The 19707-nt window shown below is 42.5% G+C and overlaps 2 protein-coding genes and 1 long non-coding RNA gene across 18 annotated transcripts in view; 1 reads left to right on the top strand and 2 right to left on the bottom strand.

Moving 5' to 3' along the window:
• Window positions 1-1123, bottom strand: part of kif1b (kinesin family member 1B) — a 75379-nt gene extending 74256 nt beyond the window's left edge. For 2 of the 16 annotated variants that reach the window (XM_072713335.1, XM_072713336.1), the window contains exon 1: window positions 256-732. The gene's annotated coding sequence lies outside the window, so the exon portion shown is untranslated. Of the gene's footprint in view, window positions 1-255 lie in introns of all 16 variants that reach the window. The other 14 variants (XM_072713340.1, XM_072713342.1, XM_072713343.1 and 11 more) reach the window with 11 other exon arrangements.
• A 10324-nt stretch (window positions 1124-11447) lies between these two features.
• rbp7a (retinol binding protein 7a, cellular) lies at window positions 11448-17786 on the bottom strand. The gene is made up of 4 exons (XM_023793643.2): window positions 17638-17786; window positions 12158-12336; window positions 11908-12009; window positions 11448-11814 (listed from the first exon to the last, which is right to left on the bottom strand). Exons 1-4 carry the CDS (start codon window positions 17708-17710, stop codon window positions 11761-11763), a joined length of 408 nt encoding a protein of 135 aa, XP_023649411.2. The 5' UTR covers window positions 17711-17786; the 3' UTR covers window positions 11448-11760.
• LOC140591848 (uncharacterized) lies at window positions 12697-16522 on the top strand. The gene is made up of 2 exons (XR_011992131.1): window positions 12697-14907; window positions 16153-16522. It is a non-coding gene; the product is annotated as an uncharacterized lncRNA (long non-coding RNA).
• Window positions 17787-19707: the final 1921 nt, after the last annotated feature.

Below are 19707 nucleotides of genomic sequence, written 5' to 3'. Positions count from 1 at the left end.
TTCTTTTCGATAAAAGACGGTGAACCTAACACTACAGCATTTATTATTGCAATGATTTCTGTAAATCGGCATCTAACAAGAAAATCCACGAACAAAACAAGCATCTCCGGTGTGACCCCCGCGGCTCCTCCAACCCCCCCTCCAGTACTCCCACCCCAACAGGCGCTCGGTCAGAGATTCCGTGTCAAAATGCCACGATCACGATCTTTTTCTACGAAATGAAACGACCAAGAAAATGTAGAATCGTTTACTTACTTATGGGACGACACAAGAAGAAAATCGAAACACCGCAGGAAAATACCGACCAGCAAAAATACAGACAGCAATCACTGCTCAGATGAAGCTGTTAGAAAAAAATAACATCTCCTCTGTCAAATACACCCATTATAGCGGTGATTCATTCTCCACCAAACGGGCTTCCGCTGAACTCGCTGCCGCCGTATACAGGTTATTATCTTGTTTGTATAGGAAGCTGCGGTACATCAACAGCAGCAGGAGGAAAAAAAATCTGAAATGACTTAAAATGCCTTGGGTTATTGTAAGGATTACGTCAGCTCGTTCATCACCACTGTGATTGCCAGCTGATTTGGCCAATGAGAACGCGGCTTTCAAGGGGCGGCGCGATTATGCTCCAATCGAGATTGGCGAAGGAGCAAAGCGGAGTTGCTTCTTGGCTTTGACGCAACACTGCAGGATTTCTCTCGCGCAGCTGTCAACTTCAGCGAGGCAAACGCCTGAGTAAAGCGCGCCATGACGCCGCCTACCAGTCACACGCGGTACTGCCAGGGATGGTTAAAACTAGTCCGGTCGCTTTTTTGATTTATGTTTACCCTTTATAAAACGTAATATTTGAGGTTTTTTAAAGAACCCGATTACAGCTCCCTGGCCATTTTACTGGACATATAGCATGATCTGTCGTTGATCGAGACGTTTTGTTTTCTACAGAATCATGTGGTCCGGTCCAGCACCCTTTGCAATCTAAACAGATATCGAGGTACGCCATTTGATTTGGCAGCAATTAGGAGAGGAATGTAATATTTCACCGTCCCTTTTAACCCACAGATTATGTTGGCAAATGCGCATCACGACAGGATATTTCTATATTTTGACTTGTCCGCCATCTACCCCGCACGATTCGTGCGTAATAAACTTACGTATCATACCGGATCTAGCGACATGCGCCGTAGCTTATTCACTGAGCGGGGTAGCGCCACCCTAGAGTCTGTGTGACGTATTTTCTAAGGCGAATCATTCAGCTACAGCCGGATTTCACTCTAATGATATTTTTAAATCATTTCTATAATCATCTTACCTTAGTAAATTGCAGCATCTATATTAAAAACAAGACCCATTAAAACAGCGTACCTCAGTTGAAAGTCCAAGATGAGAGCACTATACTGTCTGTGCAGCAGTCAGATATGCTGAAAGGAGGCCCTTTGCATGCTGGATACGAGGCTTTAACCAAATGCGACCCTTAAATTTAAACGCATTTGCATCTATGATTCTATGGAAAAAACTCCTAATGAAAGGTAGCATTGTGCGAGGTGTAATCCTGAATATATTAATTTGTATTCCATTCGAATTGTAATTCAGCTGTATATTTGTGTGTATAAAAAGTAGAATCTATAACACTAAGTTAATTTGTGGCATCAAGTGGCAAAAAATAGGTTATAAGCATTAATTTGATTTCTTGTTAATTAAGATGTGTGATACTCCTACTATTGGTTTTTGGAATAAATGCTCAGCATGTGACAAGAACCAGTCTTCAGAATTACTGCAATAAAAAAGACAGATGAGAAATGCCAGATCATTTCAGAGGCCATGATTCAAGTACACAGAGCTGGGGAGGGGGGTTACATGGACAGTCCTGATGATTTTCTTACAGTTAGCAGTTCACAGCAAGAGGTCACAAACAATTTATATGAGGAAAGTGTCTTTTCTATTGCTCACGTCCCCACAATGTACTCAATAACACTGATTTACTTGCATAATGAATGGACCTAGAAGCCAATTGTTTTTCAGCTGGGATGTAAGCAAACTGTAAAAGTAATGGAGTAAATGGTAATATTTCTGGTCTAACAGCAGGACCTTTTAGAGACCTGACATTAAAGCTTCTGATCTCACGCTTCGGCTTGACCAAAAATCAAACATTAGGCTGTTTTCAAGTGATCACAGTGCTTCATTTTATGTCATACAGGGCTGTGCAGAACTATTCAAATAATACTGCTCTACACTGAACTGTGAGTGAGGTTCTATTTATTTTGCAACTAAGTTATAATAAATATTGGAGGCAGTAAGATGCACACCTTGTGTGAGCAGGAAATTACAGCAGGTTGTTTTCTAAGGTGAATCTCAGTAGATCTAAACAGAGGAGGTTCTGGGTGGGGGGGGCAGTACCCCTGTGACAACATGCATGCCCCCCCCCCGGCCCCCCTAAATTTGTATGCTACTTTGGTCTGAAATAAATGTATTATTATCACTATTATTTGCATTCATATATGTGGCTAAAATTTTGTCTGCTGGGAAGAGGCGAAACACAAACTTAAGCACATTTTCTTGACAGACTCTTAACGTCGAGGCGCCGGGTGATGGAGTCGCTTCAGTTGATGAAAAGCGAAGTTAACAACAGAAAAAAATAATCAAGCTTGTGGAAGCTAGACAGTCTAAACAAGAAACCAGAGTGAGTTACATATTTGTGAAAACTGTGAAATGTAACTGCCAAGCATTGCATAAGTGACATAATTTTTTTTTGCTTTTAATGCTGGCAATCTAGTGTACATAATTCTTGGAGGACATTAAGGTCAAATGCATCTGGCCCCAGTTTGGCATCCTCAGTTGAAATGGTCTACAATCGCCACTGGATCTGAATCGGTAGCACTGGGCGTCCCATCGCCCCTTTCGCATTATTCCTCCTGATTTGGAGGTTCCTCTTCTGCATAACAGCTGCTTTATCCCTTATTACTTGGGGGCATCTGGGGGTCGCGCCCCTGAACACCAAGCAGTGTGCCAGCCCCCCTGGCCAGCTTCAGCTTCGTTGGCGTGACAACCCAGCTGAAAAACAACTGGCTTCTAGGTTCATATTCCATGAATGACTCCCCAGCGAGTCTGCAGGCCACCCATGCCCATAAAATGAGGACACGGAGCATAAACCAGGCATAAAACAGACCCTCGCAGTTGTCTATTTAACTTTGTTGACTGTCTGTAATAAAACAGAAATATACTCCCTTCCTCTGTATGTGTCTGTTTATATATTAATCTGTGTAAGCGTATTAATGTATTGCTGACATATGTCAAGCAATATATGGCTTAATATATTTATTTTGTTAGAAATAATAGGCTGTGAGACCACATACATGCACAGTGGTGTAAGGCAGGGGTAGGCAGCCCTGCTCCTGGAGTGCCGGGACCCAGCAGGTTTTCCATCCTACCTGATGAGTTACAATCTGCCTGAGACCAGATGAGGGTCATCAGAGACCCGGTAGGATGGAAAACCTGCTGGATCCCAGCACTCCAGGGTCAGGGCTGCCTATCCCTGGTGTAAGCTAAGTCGGCAGGCCTCGCCCGGCCCAACCCAGTGCAAAACCCAAAGTATCAACACCACCCCTTCTGCCGCCATTTCCAGTCTCTGTAGGTGGAGCTGGCAGCAGGGCGTGGGGGGGCATGCAGAACTCCAACACGTTCTCCATCTGCGGCTGCCCAATCAGAACATGGTACAAGCTCACCGGACATTCCACGATTGTTCTGGACGGTGACTGTATGAGGTCACTCATTGGGTGTCCATCATGGGAACTGCCAGTTGTTATGTGCTGTAAGTGTTTGGATATGTCTACAGGACACCTCAGTCTTCTGCCCCAAGCTCCACTCGCCGCCTCCCAGTTTCTGGCCACACCCCTTCCGCCCTCTGACCTCTGACCCTGGCCCTGTGTTCCGGATAAAGCCTGCTGGTCACATCTAGCTCGAGCTCTTGCTCAAGCTCTGTCTTTCGCTATCGCTGTGTTGGTTTGCTGTTTCTGATTGACTTCTGTGTATGACTGTTTTGGTTTCCCGGTTTCTGACTTTCTGCTTTGCCCTATTGGTACCTTTGCCTTCGGTTTGTTTGTCTTCGGGTTTGAACTCTTCCTTAGCTCCTGACTAATCTCTTTGCCTCGCCCTTTTGGACACTGTGTTTCGGCCTGTGTGTTTTCTGTACATGTCTGTTAGGTGTGTAAGGAGTGACTGCCTTTTTGATTTTGCGAACGTTGTGTTTACTGTTGTTTTGGTTAGGGAGTTACACTTAGTTTTTGTCATTTTTGTTTCCTCTTGTTTTCATTACCTTTAGAGTTAACTTAGTTTGGGACGTGTTTGTTAGCTGTTTTGGTTTTTATTTTGGCATGAGTCACTCCCGAAGTTTGTTGCACCTCGTGTTTGTAACCGTGTCTGAATAAATATAAAAAAATACAAAAAAAGATCCCTGTGTTTCCTGTGTCCCCCTTTCCCGTTCCCTGCTTGTCCCGTCTTCCCCTCTCCCTCTCCTCTACCTTTCTGGCGATCCCCAACATTAGACTGGGGATCATAACATAAATAACTAAACTGCAAAAGACAATATTTGAGAAAAGTGATAGAAATCCAATAAATAAATGATTTTTCTCTTTTTCGGTGAAATACTTCAGTGAAACAAGCAGTTGAGACAATTGGCTCTTGGATTTTTATAAGAGCTTTTCCATAATTCCCAGTATAACTCTCACCACATGGACGAACGGTATGTGTGAATGTAAACACAGTCCTTTAAATTGACGACAGTGGTATAAATTGGTGCTCATTCCTTAAACCACTAACCAACCACTAACCCACTGAAGTCACTGAAAACCGCTTACACAGATGGCAACGATTTTATTTTCCCATAACTTTATTTCTTATGGGAGTACTAGGTCCATATTTGTTTGTAAAATGCAACCGCTGTATTTGGAATGACATGGATGGATGAATACCAGAGTGTTTGTAGCCAAATCAAAGGGCAGGGTGTGTCAGATGTCAGTTACACTTCAGCCGTGTTATTTAATGGGCCCATCGTTCATATTCCACATTGTCCTAACTCCATATTTAGCTAATTAAAATTGCACAACCCCTTAAACCTGTGAGGCCCTAGACTGGGACCTGTAATAGCAGCCAGAGTCCAGTGCACAGTGATCAGCTGCAGGCCCTCTAAGAAGGTGCCGACCTTCTGTCACAGACTCTTGAAGCTGAGGCATGTGGTGAACTGGCCAAAGAACATTGGAGGGTGTGAAGATGATTAATTGTCATTGTTGACACACCACAGCAAGATGTGTCCTCTGCATCTAACCCATACGTCACATAGCAGTGGGCAGTACCTTATTTAGCACCCAGGGGGCAGCACCTTGCCAGTCAGGGATTTAAACCAGTAATCTTTGAATCATAAGTGCACTTCCCTAACCATTAGGTCACCACTGCCCACAAAAAAACTGTGTTTGTCAGTCTTTACAAAACCTGTCCAGCCTCCAATAGAAGCTTGCAGAATGGGCTGTGCATGCTCCCCTAGGTCAAAGTGTAAAAACAGTGTTCAGTCGCATTACTGCAGCGAATGCATTAGGCAGCCGAAACTGACCAAACACTACTTTGCAATTTTTCATATCTGTGCCTTGCAATTAATCAGCTTATAAATACACTCAATTTCCTACTTATAAGAGTTGGCTGTGGCATACTGAGATTACATAACTATCATCATGCTGTTGTCTTGCTATTATCTCCAAATAATCTAATTAATATGATAATTAGTATTTGTCTGCATAACTGGTAAAGGGTACAACAGGAAATTGGCAGAGGTTGAATCTACGGCTTGGAGTTTAATTGTCTCTTGGAGCATTATGGGATGCTTCCTGTGGGAATTCAAACAGCACCACATAGGCTGTGAAGGTAGTCATTCATTCACCATGTACTTGATTTGTCGCTGAGGCAACGCCGTGTAAAGCCCTCGTTTCTCACGCTTTCTAACAATCTTTCCATTGTGTTTCCTAGCTGAAGGCCATGCAGAAGTTATTGGCCTTTTGTGCTTCTAACTGGCAGACCTTCATTTCTCAGCCCCTGAGTGTATAATGACAAATCTTTGCAGAAGTAAGTGTGACATGCAAAAAAAAAAAAAAATCTCATAACTGGAGTTTTATATATTTTTTTATTTATATTTTCAAAGACTTTTTTGTTTGTTTTCTTGATTGCTACTTGGTGTCATATCTTATATTGTGTCTTGATATACTTCTAATTGATATATTACTAATTAATTTTCCTCTTTGTAAGGCATTCCTGAAATAAAAGGTATTATATATAATAATAATAATAACAACTAATTGATCCTAGCACACTTTCCTTCTCAAATATACTGTGAGGGAATGGGTTTATGAAATATGTTTCCCAATCCGGTCCTTGGGGATCCATCGCTGGTCCACGATTTTTGCTCCCCCCCCCAGCTCCCTACTAAAAACATGGACTGTCTGAGGATCTCCATGGACTTGATTGGGAAACACTGATTTAGGTGATGGAGTTAAGGGGATCATAAGAGCAAAAATCAGGCCCAAATCCAAATCTTAACCAGCCATAGGTATCTCCACTCTAACCTAACAAACGCTTCTCTACATCAGTAATGGACAATCTGGAAGAGTGTCTGCAGTATGAACAATGTGTAGGAGCCCTCTGACATCACCCAAGGCTTCCCCAGGTGAGTCAATAAAGTGTCATTATTATTATTTTTTATTACGGACATGGGTTTAAAGCTTAAAATTAAAAAAAAAATAAATCTTCAGCAGATATGGAGCAGTCTAAAACTAAAAGTGAAAGATTTTTATCAATTAAATTATAAAAAACTCTGGAGCTGCCTGCTATTAATTAATGTGTCACTTTGGACAAATGCATCTGACAAAAACAAAAACTTTAAAATGGTTATCGATAAATAAATAAAAAGTCAAAGAACAGAAGCAGCAATTTTATCCAAGAAAGAAAAGAGTCCTTTTAACACACTTTAATACACCCAAACTCAAGGAGGTGCAATTGAACTGTAGCATACAGCAAAGTACTGTAGTGCAATAAGAATTGACAGTTTTGTTTACGCATTTGTAGTCTTCATTAAAGATATATGACACTTGTCACATGGTTAATATGCAGCCATTATTAAGCACATTGCATTGATGCTAGTCAGTCTACCTGTCAATGTTCTCGTGTTTCACACCTGCCCTGCTTGTCTTTTAAACATAAATCTCTTCTAGTTTGCTCACTTTTCATTTGAATCGCATTCAACAAATTTAATAGTGTCAAATGTACTTAGTTTTATCGTCAACTCCTTTTTCACTTGCAGGAAGTCCTGACTTCTCAAGTTTGCAGCAAATTCACTCCCTTCCCAGGACTTCAATGTTGTACTCAGACAAGCAGTCATGCAGATCTTTAGCAGAAGAAATAACTTCTCCTGATTACAGATCTCACTTCTAGCTAAAATACAGTTTCAGGAGAAAGGGTTATTTGCATAAAGAATTTATATGGAAGTTACCATTACTGGGGGTTTTTTGTGTGTCATCTAACCCCATCCTCTGACATTGATTCAGTATCACAACTTTTTTTCCTCTTTCTCTCTTTTCCCCCACAGTCCTGCCTTCGTCTGGCTGTAGTTTAGACACAAGCCCACAGGAGACTCGAACATCATCATATGCTGCAAACCAGCAGCAAATTTCCCTTCTGAAACCTGTCCTCTACTCATTAAGAGGGAGCAACTGTACTTCCTTACAGAAGCCTCAGGCTGTTATTCACATTGCCACCAGCAGGCGGCGCTTCAGTTACTGGCAGACAGAAGCAAACTGCAGCAGGAGTCAACCAAGGCTGAGGAGGAGAGCGGCCTCCCCTGCTTGGTCTGTCTTCCCGAGGCTCTGCTGTCTATCGTGGCAGGAAACAAAAGCACAGCCCCAGTTTCGGACAAATAACAGACTCGTTCTCCCGGGAGACCTTTATCCACCTGACCTCAGTAACTCCTCAGTACCAACAGCAACTATAAAAAAAATCTGAGAGGCCAAAACTATTTCAGTTCAAAACAGTCACAGTCAAGGACATACAACTTAATTTTTAAAAGTTGAATATATAAGGAAAAGATGCATGTCTCTTGGGAAGGTGCTGGGGGCGGAGTATCTGTTGGCCTCTCCGCCTGCACTGAGGTGGATCTGTCTCTAACACCCCAGCAGGACAAAGTGAAGAAGCACTCAAGGAACCAGGGCCCTGTACTTCACTGTGCAGTAAGGCTGCGTGGCGTGTCGGTGTGCCACTAGGGGGCGCAGTGCATAGGGAGTGGGGCTAAATGAGTTAGAGAATGAGCTACGCATATTACAACATTGTGAAAATAAGTCATGATGTAAATACACAACATAGTATCAAGCTCTAATAATTCTGACAGGATGCAGTAGAACAGATGGTGAGATTATAAACAGATTAAAGAAGCAGGAACTCTGCCCTAAAAGCAGCTCTGTCGTCCCATTGGTGGGCGGGGAGAAGGTTGGGGCTGCATAGATGGAGAAGGATAAAAGGTATAGCATGCAGGGTGGGGGGTAGAAAGAGCGCTGCAAAGATGTGGGTTTGGATTCAACAGTGCCAGGGACAAAATCATGCCCAAACACCCACCCCCCCCAAAACACTGCACTCCTACAATATTGGCAGGTACCAAATGAGCCTCAAACGCCCCACCCCCCTAATGAGACACGCTACTCCCATGGTATTGTTAAGGACGTCTCCCTGTCATCCATGACCAAATCTACACCCTTGGCATGCTGTGTACAGTGATTGGCTTAGGGTTAGGGTTGGAGGACAGTATATTAACTGAAAAGGATGAAGGGTGCCGCCCATGGGGGGGCAGCAGAAGATGGTGGCAGGAGCCGGACGACATCATGGGATGGAGAAAACACTCCCCCAGGGTTATGGAACCTCAGCATGAAACAGGCGGTTTCTGGGGTCTTGGCAGATCAGCAGGGGGCTACAGTTACTCAGAGCTCACTGCTCCTCACGCTGCTCCGTGGTGGGGTTCAGCACCTCCATCCCCTGCAGAACGTCCGTGTCCAAGTCCCTAATATTGCTGTACCCCCCCCCCCCCCCATCACACTGGCCTGCCGAAAGACGAAGAGCAGCCGTGTACAAGGAAGGAAAATGGAACTTAACGATTAAGAAGCTTAAATTCCAAGGTTATGTCCTGCTTTGTACACTTGACAATACAGTTCAACTATATAATTAAGGTGTAAATAAGACTGCTGAGAAAGTAAAGCGAAGAATTATCATGCGAGGAATTTCCTCTGAACGGCTCCTCCGAACGGCTCCTCCGCACCATTTCTTCACACAATCTACTCAAAGTAGTAAGGTAAAACGGAGGATTGGCTCACGGTTTCAGTGCGACTATAAACAGCCAAAATGCTGACCAGCCTGCGAGGGGCAGAGTCACGTGCCACAGCCATCATTTATCACAGGGCTTTTTCCACCTCTAGTGACTGCAGTTTGCAAAGGGAAGTCAAGGGTCAAAATTAAGGGTGTTTGGAAAGACCTACATTACAGAATGTAGACTTCTCCATGTCAAGCTGAACACGCAGAAGACCGCCTACCTAAGCCTAACCCAGCATGCCAGGTCAATTTGGGGGAGGGGCTCTTCTTTTTCTACAGTCCAAGTAAACTTTCTGCTGACATACAAAGAGACAGAAACAGGGTGGCAAGTAAGATCCCAAGGATCCTGAGGGATAAATCACGTCTTTTACGTTCACCTTACTGACTGTACAAAAAATATATTAAACATGTGCCATTATGCATCTGGCCCAAATCTGCCTGATCCAAACACTGCATCTGAGGGAAACAAATTCTGTTACTTTTGCTTAGTCAGAGATCTAGTCCCACTTGGCATTTTGGAGGACAGTATATTAACTCAAAAGGCCCGATTCCTCCCAGATTAGATGCAAGTGTTGCATCTCCTTTAGTTTTGAGTGGGATGTCGGCTCTAGGATAGGATAAGAATCACTTTAACTGAGGCCTATTGTGTAAACCTGTGTAAACCACAGCGGAGGTTGCAGTGCGTGCAATACTGACCCTTTAATCTGCACCACGATCAATCAGCAGCTAGTCCTGACCAGTCCAGACTGACAGAAACACAGCTTCTAGCAAGCACCCAGAAGGACTGTAGCCAGACCCTGCTGAGCCAGAAAAGCTCACATCCTGGTATGACTCAGACATGCTCCCATTTCAAAAGCTTGCATTCACATCTCGCGGTGATTTATTTAGGCTACTGGCATAGTGCTGAATCTGCTGCCACCTTCTGGCCATGATGTTAATAGTCCAAGGTTTTCAAATATATAATCATTGAGAATCTAGGATCTATCACAGCTGCTGAACTCACCATTAGCAGAAAGAGAGAAAAAGGAAACATCAGTGGCAAGACCAAACTTCAGAAAACTGTACGAGTGCTACAGTCCCATGAGTAGGTGTTGCAGGAGGGATGAACACCAGCCCCGAGCAGCGAAACCAAAGGGAAAGAGACAGGCAGCACAGAGACAAGACCGAACGTAATCAAAGTACAGAAAAGCCAGTGATGGTGAGCTGGGTACAGTGAAGACAGAGCAGCTGCAGACATCCACTCTCCCTGCAGCAGAAGCCAGAGTTGCCCCCCCACTTAGCCAGGGGGCTGAACATAGCATACAAGCTGTGTTTGAGAATGAGACGCCCGAAGGGATACCACGCTTGCCTTAAGGACGGACCCCAGCACAGTACGAGCTCGATCTCTGTTTACAGATGGAGTTCATAGTACTGCACATAGTACTGCACATCCACGCATTTCCTGGATACCCGTGCATACGTGTCCATTTAAGCTGTCAGTGCTTAAAAAAAAAATAGCCACAGATCTGTAGGACTGATGTCGATCCTTTATGTGACCGAGCAGTTTACAAGATTAGGGTAATCACTGCTCTTAAATTTTAGGAGACACACAAAATCCTTTTTGTCACAGTCTGAAATCAGAGGAAAGCACAGGTGACACCTTGAAGAGCAACTGTCAGCCACTTACAGATTCGACAGTATGTTTGTTCACAAGAGATTGCACAACAAACCCCATGATTACCTAGATATCTATGCACATGCCTGTTTATCTGCTGAATTACACAGTGGAGAACAAAAATTAACCAGGCTCACCTTCTGAAAGTTAAAAGGTTTGCAGTGTTAACTCAGTGTACTTATGCTAGATTAGCTGGCACCAACTACACATCAGTCACTGGTGTTGAGTAATGCTGTCAATGTAGTCAAGGGATGGAGCTAAGAGACCCAGGAATTGCAACACTTAGTGTCCTGTGTATAGGTCCCAGGAATAAAACAGTATCGTTTTCGGAATCTGTAAGGAATAAGTCATGTGATCAAGTAACTGAAAGCTAAAGCCCACTTTTGATTCCCACAGATTGGTTGAGCCCAAGTCTTGAACAATCCCATCTGTGGTACAGGAAGAGTAGATCTTCTGAACCTACCCCTTAGACCCATACAGGACCCAACAAGACTGAAGAGAACATTGGACACTTTGAACAAAGAGGACAGAAGACAAGGGCAGTTTCCCATTTTTTTTTTTTTTTTTGCAGGAGTTGATCAGAAACAGCAACTGAAGCATCTGGGGACACAGGCTGCAAAATCCAGGCTCTTCCATACAGAATCTGAACAAATGCTTGAATGGTATTTAGACAAATAAAATAAAAGGCAAAAAGACTAACTAGCATATAAGCAGCCAAATCAAGCACTCCTCCTATAAGCCTGTTTACAAACTTTGCCTTCACAGTACAGCTCCTGTAAAGGAAAAGATTGTCAGTAGGGCTCTCATGCATAGATAATACACAGCTGGTGTGCCCCTCCCCATCTCCCCCTGTCCCCTCCCAGTACCAAGTAGAGCTCATCTCCCTCCAACCAGTGGGTCCAGCCACGGTCTCTCTTCTCCCCCTTCTGCACACAGACTAGTTTGTCACCAATCCAATTTACTTGAGACTGGAACACAAAAATAAAATGGACCAACAGCATTATCAGCTGAACTCCTGCATCTCCAGCTTGTACCCTGCCAGCTATTTAAATGATTCCAACTTCATTTACATGGATAGTGAGTCACCCTCATTGAGATCTGGAGGGTTATGCTCACCTGGCACTTCCTGTTGTCCAGGCCTTTGGTCACCTCCTCAAACTCCTCTCCAATCTTGAAGGAAGATTTGTAGTTCCTTAAGGCACTGACTGTAGTCATGGTGAAGAACTGGCCATCCTGCTCAATCACCTTCTGGGTCTTCAGCAAGCCAGCAACCTTCCTTGTTGCAAAGTCTATCCCTTTTGAGGAAAGTCATACTTCAGGTTGGCAATTTAAACTAGCACCATAAAAATCCTCATAGGGCAGGTAGAGATATGGAGACCAGGCTGCGATTTCCCTTCCAAGGCTGGAACAGTCAACGGGCCAGAGAGAGTTTAGAGCATGGAACCCAGGTGCACTGCACTACAGCAGGCAGACACTACTTTTTCCACCATTGACAGTTCTCATAATTTAGGTTAGATAGCAGACCAAAATTTTACTCACGTCATCCAGCAAACAAAACTCCAAGGGAACCCTCCCTCCACATAGACCTTTTAGTTTAAAAATTCATTGATCTTACAAAAGCATTCCATCCTTTAAAAGAACAGCAGATTCCCACATAGCAGACAGGTCTGGCCCAGATCTGGCGTCAAGCCGGCATTGCTGGCTGAGTTCTGGCATGGCAAGTGGTATGTCAACCAGATATGGGCCAGGTCTGGCAATGATGGCACTGTTTACATTATGGCATGCCAGATGTGGCCCGATTGTGGTTTGGTCTATGTGGCCCAGGCACATAGAAGACAGGTCTGGCCCAGATCTGGCGTCAAGCCGGCACTGCTGCCCAGTTAGCAAGCACATGTGGGCCGATTCTCGCTGAGTTGTGGCACATTCGGTTCACTGTCAGCAACGGTAAAAAATTGCGGGCCGATTGTGGGCCTAGCACGGCGACGATTCTGGCTGACTGTCGTCATTTTTAATCTGGGCCAGAACCATTCTGAGCACGGCGAGCGATTCTGGCTGACTGTCGGCATTTTTAATCTGGGCCAGAACCGTTCTGAGCGCGGCGAGCGTTTCTGGCTGACTGTCGGCATTTTTAATCTGGGCCAGAACCGTTCTGAGCGCGGCGAGCGTTTCTGGCTGACTGTCGGCATTTTTAATCTGGGCCAGAACCGTTCTGAGCGCGGCGAACGATTCTGGCTGACAGTCGGCATTTTGCGTGTCGGACGACTTTGGCTGACAGTCATCCATTTCAGCATTGGTAACATGATTTGTGTCGTACCTAGCCCTCACCTGGCGTAAAATTCTGGCCTGATGTCAGATAAATATTCTCAAAAAAATTCGAACCAGAACTAGTCTTAACATGGAAGATCATTCTGACTACAGTCTATAGGAGGGGTCACCAACATGGTGCCCGTGGGCAACAGGGCGCCCCCAAGGACCACATGAGTTGCCCACGGTGACTGTTCTAAAAATAGCACAACTCACCATTGAGCATGGCGTCTAAAATTTAATTTTATCCTGTTGATATTCTTCTTTAATCACATTTGCATTTATATAGATTTGAAAATGGCAATATCTAAAAGAAAGCATTTAAAACGCGTTTATTATACATGATTTAAGAAAAATGTATCAAACTGGTAGCCCTTCGTAAGGCTCAGTACCCATGAAGTAGCTCCCAGTTTCAAAAAGGTGACCCCTGGTCTTAGTCTATAAGAACATAAGAAATTTACAAACGAGAGGAGGCCATTCGGCCCATCAAGCTCGTTTGGGGAGAACTTAACTAATAGCTCAGAGTTGTTAAAATCTTATCTAGCTCGGATTTAAAGGAACCCATGGTTTTAGCTTCCGTTACACTAGCAGGAAGAATATTCCATACTCTAACTACACGCTGTGTAAAGAAGGGCTTCCTCAAATTTGTTTTAACATGTTCTCCCGCTAATTTCCACTTATGGCCACGAGTTCTAATATTTAGACTAATACTGAAATAGTCATTTGGCTGAACAGCATCCAGACCCGTTAGAATCTTATAGACCTGAATCATATCCCCCCTTAGTCTCCTTTGCTCAAGGCTAAACAGATTCACTTCCGCTAACCTCTCCTCATAAGACATTCCTCTAAGACCAGGAATCATTCTCGTTGCACCTTTTCTAAGGCAATATATATGAGGTTCTCATTTCATTATGTTGTATATGTAAATCTGCAAGATGTCACCTGGGTCTGTTCGAGCATTGGTAATGCTTTGTCCCATACCTGACCCTCATCTGGCATAAAATTGTGGCTGAAGGCTCTGCTCTCTATTATATCATAACCACTGTCTGTTTGGGATAAAGCCTATACTAAAGATCATGAGAAACACAATAAAGGGCCAATGGCTGACATACAAAAAGACTCCAAGCACCAGCTGTTGACATAGTACAGTCCCACTGATATGATAATTTTTTTGTTTAACATTGGAAAACCATTAAAACTTATTGGATATTTTTTGTTAACTACGGTATATCGTCAATCATTATTTTTCATCTGACATGTTTACTTAAAAAAGGAAAAGTAAAAACAAATGAAAACATTAATTTATCTTCTCTAAAATCTTGTCTTTTAAAAATATAAACCCGTTTGGAATACTTTGTGTATAGGGCTTTTCTATTGACCGTTCGGTATTTGATCATCTACGCTGAACAACCAATCCTGAAATAAGTGGGCGTTAACGTTTCAGTTTAGACCAATCAATGTCCTTTAGACGTCACTGCAACTTCACCGGACTTTGAGGCTGTTGACGGCGTCGATCGACTTTAGATGGCTGATTCAGTTTGAATAATAACGAGCGAATTGTGGTAAGTGAAATATTTCAGTTACTTTTAAAGTTCCATTTAACCTTTTTAGTCAGAGATTTTAGCTTAAGATTCTGTCGGAACGGTATGTTGGGAATGATCGTTCATTTTAAAAAGTCGGTTCAAACAAGTCACACGCCTTGACATAATATTAAATACAGGGCTCTCGAGTTTAAATCAGATGTTTAACGTTAGATTACATCTGCAGAGCTCTCAAGTCTCACGTATTGTGTGTGGGACACACGCATTTAACACAACAATCTCCCACGCCAAACGACATTTCTCTGTCTGAGAAGTGATAAAGCTCGCGCCACAGCTAATCCAAACCTGCACCTTCTATTTTTTTCTTTTCATGGGGGACATGTCACTTCAGTCCACTGCTCCTTTGTTGCTGGTGATATCTGAAACTTGTTTGGTTAAAAATGAGCACCGCAAGTTCCAATTTACGACTTTGTGCATTTAATTCCTAGTGATGGAAATATATCCATATATATATATATATATATATATATATATATATATATATATATATATATATATATATATATATATATATATATGCGTCTAATTGATCAATCGACAGATTTATCAGTTATGCATGATCATAAGTTGGTAAAGTTGTGTGTCATATTAAAGTCACAGTAAAAAAAAAACAGGGATGAAATTCATATGGAACAATCATATGTGCATTTAATTCCTAGTGATGGAAATATATCCATATATATATATATATATATATATATATATGCGTCTAATTGATCAATCGACAGATTTATCAGTTATGCATGATCATAAGTTGGTAAAGTTGTGTGTCATATTAAAGTCACAGTAAAAAAAAAACAGGGATGAAATTCATATGGAACAATCATATATTCTGTGCAGTATTGGATATAGCAGCCTTCTGGACAGTTACAGTTCAGCAATGAGTGTTTTTTATGTCAGATCAGAACAGATATTACATTTCAGATTGCATACATATATGCATACAACTTTGACGTGTTGTGAATTAAATGGTGAAATTAACAACCCTGTTTAAATATTGTTTACTTGTTCATGATATTCTGTCATGGACATAATGATTCATATCTCCTTATTTGTGTACTACTGTATGTGTTTTGGAATTGTTTTATACTATAAATGTTGGGTGCTGTCTTGATCTTGATGGTATGATTTATGTTCTATGCCTTAGAAGCAGGTGGCATTAATAGTTTTGTGTTGTGTGTTGTGGCTGCAAAATTCCTTAACTAGGAGTGCAACGGACCAGGAGGCAGAGAAAAACATTCAAAGATGGCTTCAGTTGGCACCTGACAGGGATGGAGGAATGAAGGAACATGCAAAAAGGGCAAATGACACTTAATTCCATTGTTTGTGATGTATTTACTTGTTTTGTATTTGGATTTTTTTGTGTGTGTTTTTGACCACCCAAATTTCACATTTTATTAACCAGTTTTACAGGGCCATGTTCTTAGATATTTTGTATGTTGTGAAGTGCTTTAAACGCCTCATCTGTCTGTTGATGTTACAAAGTAAAGTGTAATTAAATATCAATCAGTGGTTTGTTGAAAAGCATTTATATGTTGTTTATAGTAAAAGTAAAAATAAACTTTATTGATATCAATTGTGTATCCATTGTGCTTTATGATGTCACTGGGCCTGTTATGGCCCAAATCAGGTAGAACCATGTCTGGGCCATCACTGGGCCTGTTATGGCCCAAATCAGAAAATCCATGTCTGGGCCGTCACTGGGCCTGTTGTAGCCCAAATCAGGTAGAACCATATCTGGGCCATCACTGGGCCTGTTATGGCCCAAATCAGAAAATCCATGTCTGGGCCGTCACTGGGCCTGTTGTAGCCCAAATCAGGTAGAACCATATCTGGGCCATCACTGGGCCTGTTATGGCCCAAATCAGAAAATCCATGTCTGGGCCGTCACTGGGCCTGTTATGGCCCAAATCAGGAAGAACCATGTCTGGGCCGTCACTGGGCCTGTTATGGCCCAAATCAGGAAGAACCATGTCTGGGCCGTCACTGGGCCTGTTATGGCCCAAATCAGAAAATCCAGGTCTGGGCCGTCACAGGGCCGTCATTCTTTGCGGTATCTGGGCCAAAGGAAAATGAATAGTGTGGGCCAGATCTGGCCCAAAAGAATTTTGCTATCTGGGTTATAGTAGTGACAGTATATTACAGTGAGGATAAAGCGACTCGCATGAGTATATCTTCCTAAAGGACACACAGCAACCCCACCCCAACCTCGGTGAAACTGGCCGAGCTTAGGGGGAATGAAACGAAAGATCCGTTTAGTAATGCAGTACTTTTAGACCTTAGGAGTGCTGTTCCTTCGCCGTGACAATAAGAGACAAAAGAAGGCAATGCTGAAGAGAGTATTTGCCCTCTCGATTCGGGGGGAGGGGGGTTGATATTAGTGACGATAGACTAAGAATTAAGGCATTATTTGGCTCAGAAGTGTAATCAAATAAAGAGAAAAAAAAAAATGCAAGAACTTGGAATAGTTACCTTTATACCGGTGCTCGTCGTCTCCCTACTTAGTGGCGACACATTTAGGGCTATATTCCATAAGACCTGGTTACTAGCGACGCCCAATATTAGGTCTATTAAAAAGACTGCAGCTACACAGAAACAGGCGACAGCTAAATGTGCAAGAAGACTCCATTCTGGAACCCGAAGTCGGAAAATTAGATTTCAGGGAAAAGCAGTTTAACTCGTCATACTCACCGAGTGAAACCATATAGGCATCAAAATTAACATTACTGACCATGTCCCAGGTACCACTGATGTTAACGGACATATTGATAGATATTGCTGGTTGCTGAATTACCCAAACAAACGTACTCAAATCACGTCGGTGAAAACGATACTACGAATCTCACCTACAGAAACTTTTAAAATAGGCCCAAAGGAGGTCGCAGCCGATGTTTTTTTTTTATTGACAACAGGTGAACTTACTTCGAAGTAGTTCCATTACAACTTAATCGTGAGCTTTCGTGCGCTACTACTTGATTATAATTACTACATAATTAGCCTATTAATTAATAAACCAAGTCAAATAGTCTCAAAATAGGTTGCATGCATTTTACCTGTGATGTACGTCTGTATATAATAATAGGGTGAGTTCAGTAAACGTGATAATGTACATCAGGTGAAGTGGCACATTTAAGCTTTGCCCTATGCCACTTTAAAGAAATCAACAACAAATGACACAAACAGTGTATGACGCTACAATGGCGCTTGGTCTTCACCAACTGTCTTCATTTGTGTGAAATGTTTATGATGGATGTGCTCAGAATTTCAACGTGTAGCGCGACCGCAAGGCAAGTGGACCGACAAACGAAATAACTGCTAGACGCATATAATGGGATATATTGTGTAAGATGTTGGTTTTTAGTAAAAGACGGCTGGAAATAGTCTTAAAAATAAAGCACATATATATTATTTTTTTGTTTGCTTTTGTCTTTAGTGCTGTCCGACTTTTGCAGAAGGTGCTAGTAAAAGTGGGACAGTACATTTCAGGACAAATGGGACACATTTTTACATGTAAATAAAAGGGTAGGTCGGGGGCACCCAACTCGTCGATCGCAATCGACCAGTGTTTCTATAGGTAGATCGCGATACGATTAATGCCGAAAATACAAAGGGAATCCCCCCTCCCCGGACCCCCCGCCCAAAGGTCGGCAAAATATACCAAGGAATGTTTCAAGGTGATTTAAAAACACCCATGAAGTGAAAAAGAAAACAATTACTTATTTTAAGTAGTTGGATTTTGTGAACAAAATGTTACAATGATTTTATTTATAGTTTAGTCAATATTGCTTTGTGCAATTAAAGAATATGTTGCCTCTAAATAAATGTATCCAAACAATGTGTCCTGCCCTGATCGTCCGCTCCTTCCGTGTGCCACGCCCCCACGTTAACCCCGTGTGGAATCCCCGTGTGATCAGCTGTTTCTGGTTGTTGTCATTAGTCCTCTATTTCGTCCGCGTTTCAGTTTGTTTCCCCAGTCCGGTCATTGTATTGTCCGTCTGCGTTTTGCCTGCCTTACCTGTAATTAAACCCCGTATTCCCCGATACCCTGAAGTCTGCGCCTTTGTCTCCGTTCTGTCCCTGCTCTGCACAACAATATTATTATAAACGTATTAATGGTTTATTATTAATATTAAAATAATGAATAAGAAATCTTTATTTTTAAATGTATTTTATTATATAATAATAATTACTGTTACTATCATTGTCTAAATGTATTTTTACTTTCTAAATATATGTATTCAGTTAGTGTAAACATGCATCACAGGGAATGCTAGGCTGAGACTTAAGCTTTACCCTTTGTTTCCGCTGAGAGACGTGCTGCGTGACTCATTTCCCTGCGCGTATAAGTTATCTTAGGTCGGCATTCACAGTTTGACTTCTGAGATTTAGATCGAGCTCTAGGTAATTTTTTTTCGAACTGGTTGGTTCTACTTTTAAGAAATTCGAGTTCTAATGAGTTCGAGAACTGAGGTACCACTGTAATATTACTTTAAATGGAAATATGTATTATGGTGTGAGGTTGTTTTTCAGGGGTTGGGCTTAGCCCCTTAGTTCCAGTGAAAGGAACTCTTAATGCTGCTGCATTCAAAGCCATTTTGGACAATTTCATGCTCCCAACTTTGTGGGAACAGTTTGGGGATGGCCCCTTCCTGTACAACATGTTTGCGCACCTTTGCACAAAGCAAGGTCCATACGGACATGGATGAGCAAGTCTGGTGTGGAGGAACTTCACTGGCCTGCAAAGAGCCCTGACCTCAACCC

The sequence above is a fragment of the Paramormyrops kingsleyae genome, chromosome 6 (genome assembly GCF_048594095.1).
Source record: "Paramormyrops kingsleyae isolate MSU_618 chromosome 6, PKINGS_0.4, whole genome shotgun sequence".
In the NCBI taxonomy this organism is placed as follows: Eukaryota; Metazoa; Chordata; class Actinopteri; order Osteoglossiformes; family Mormyridae; genus Paramormyrops; species Paramormyrops kingsleyae.
Note: the sequence above shows the minus strand (reverse complement) of the source record. Positions and strands in the feature narration are given on the sequence as shown.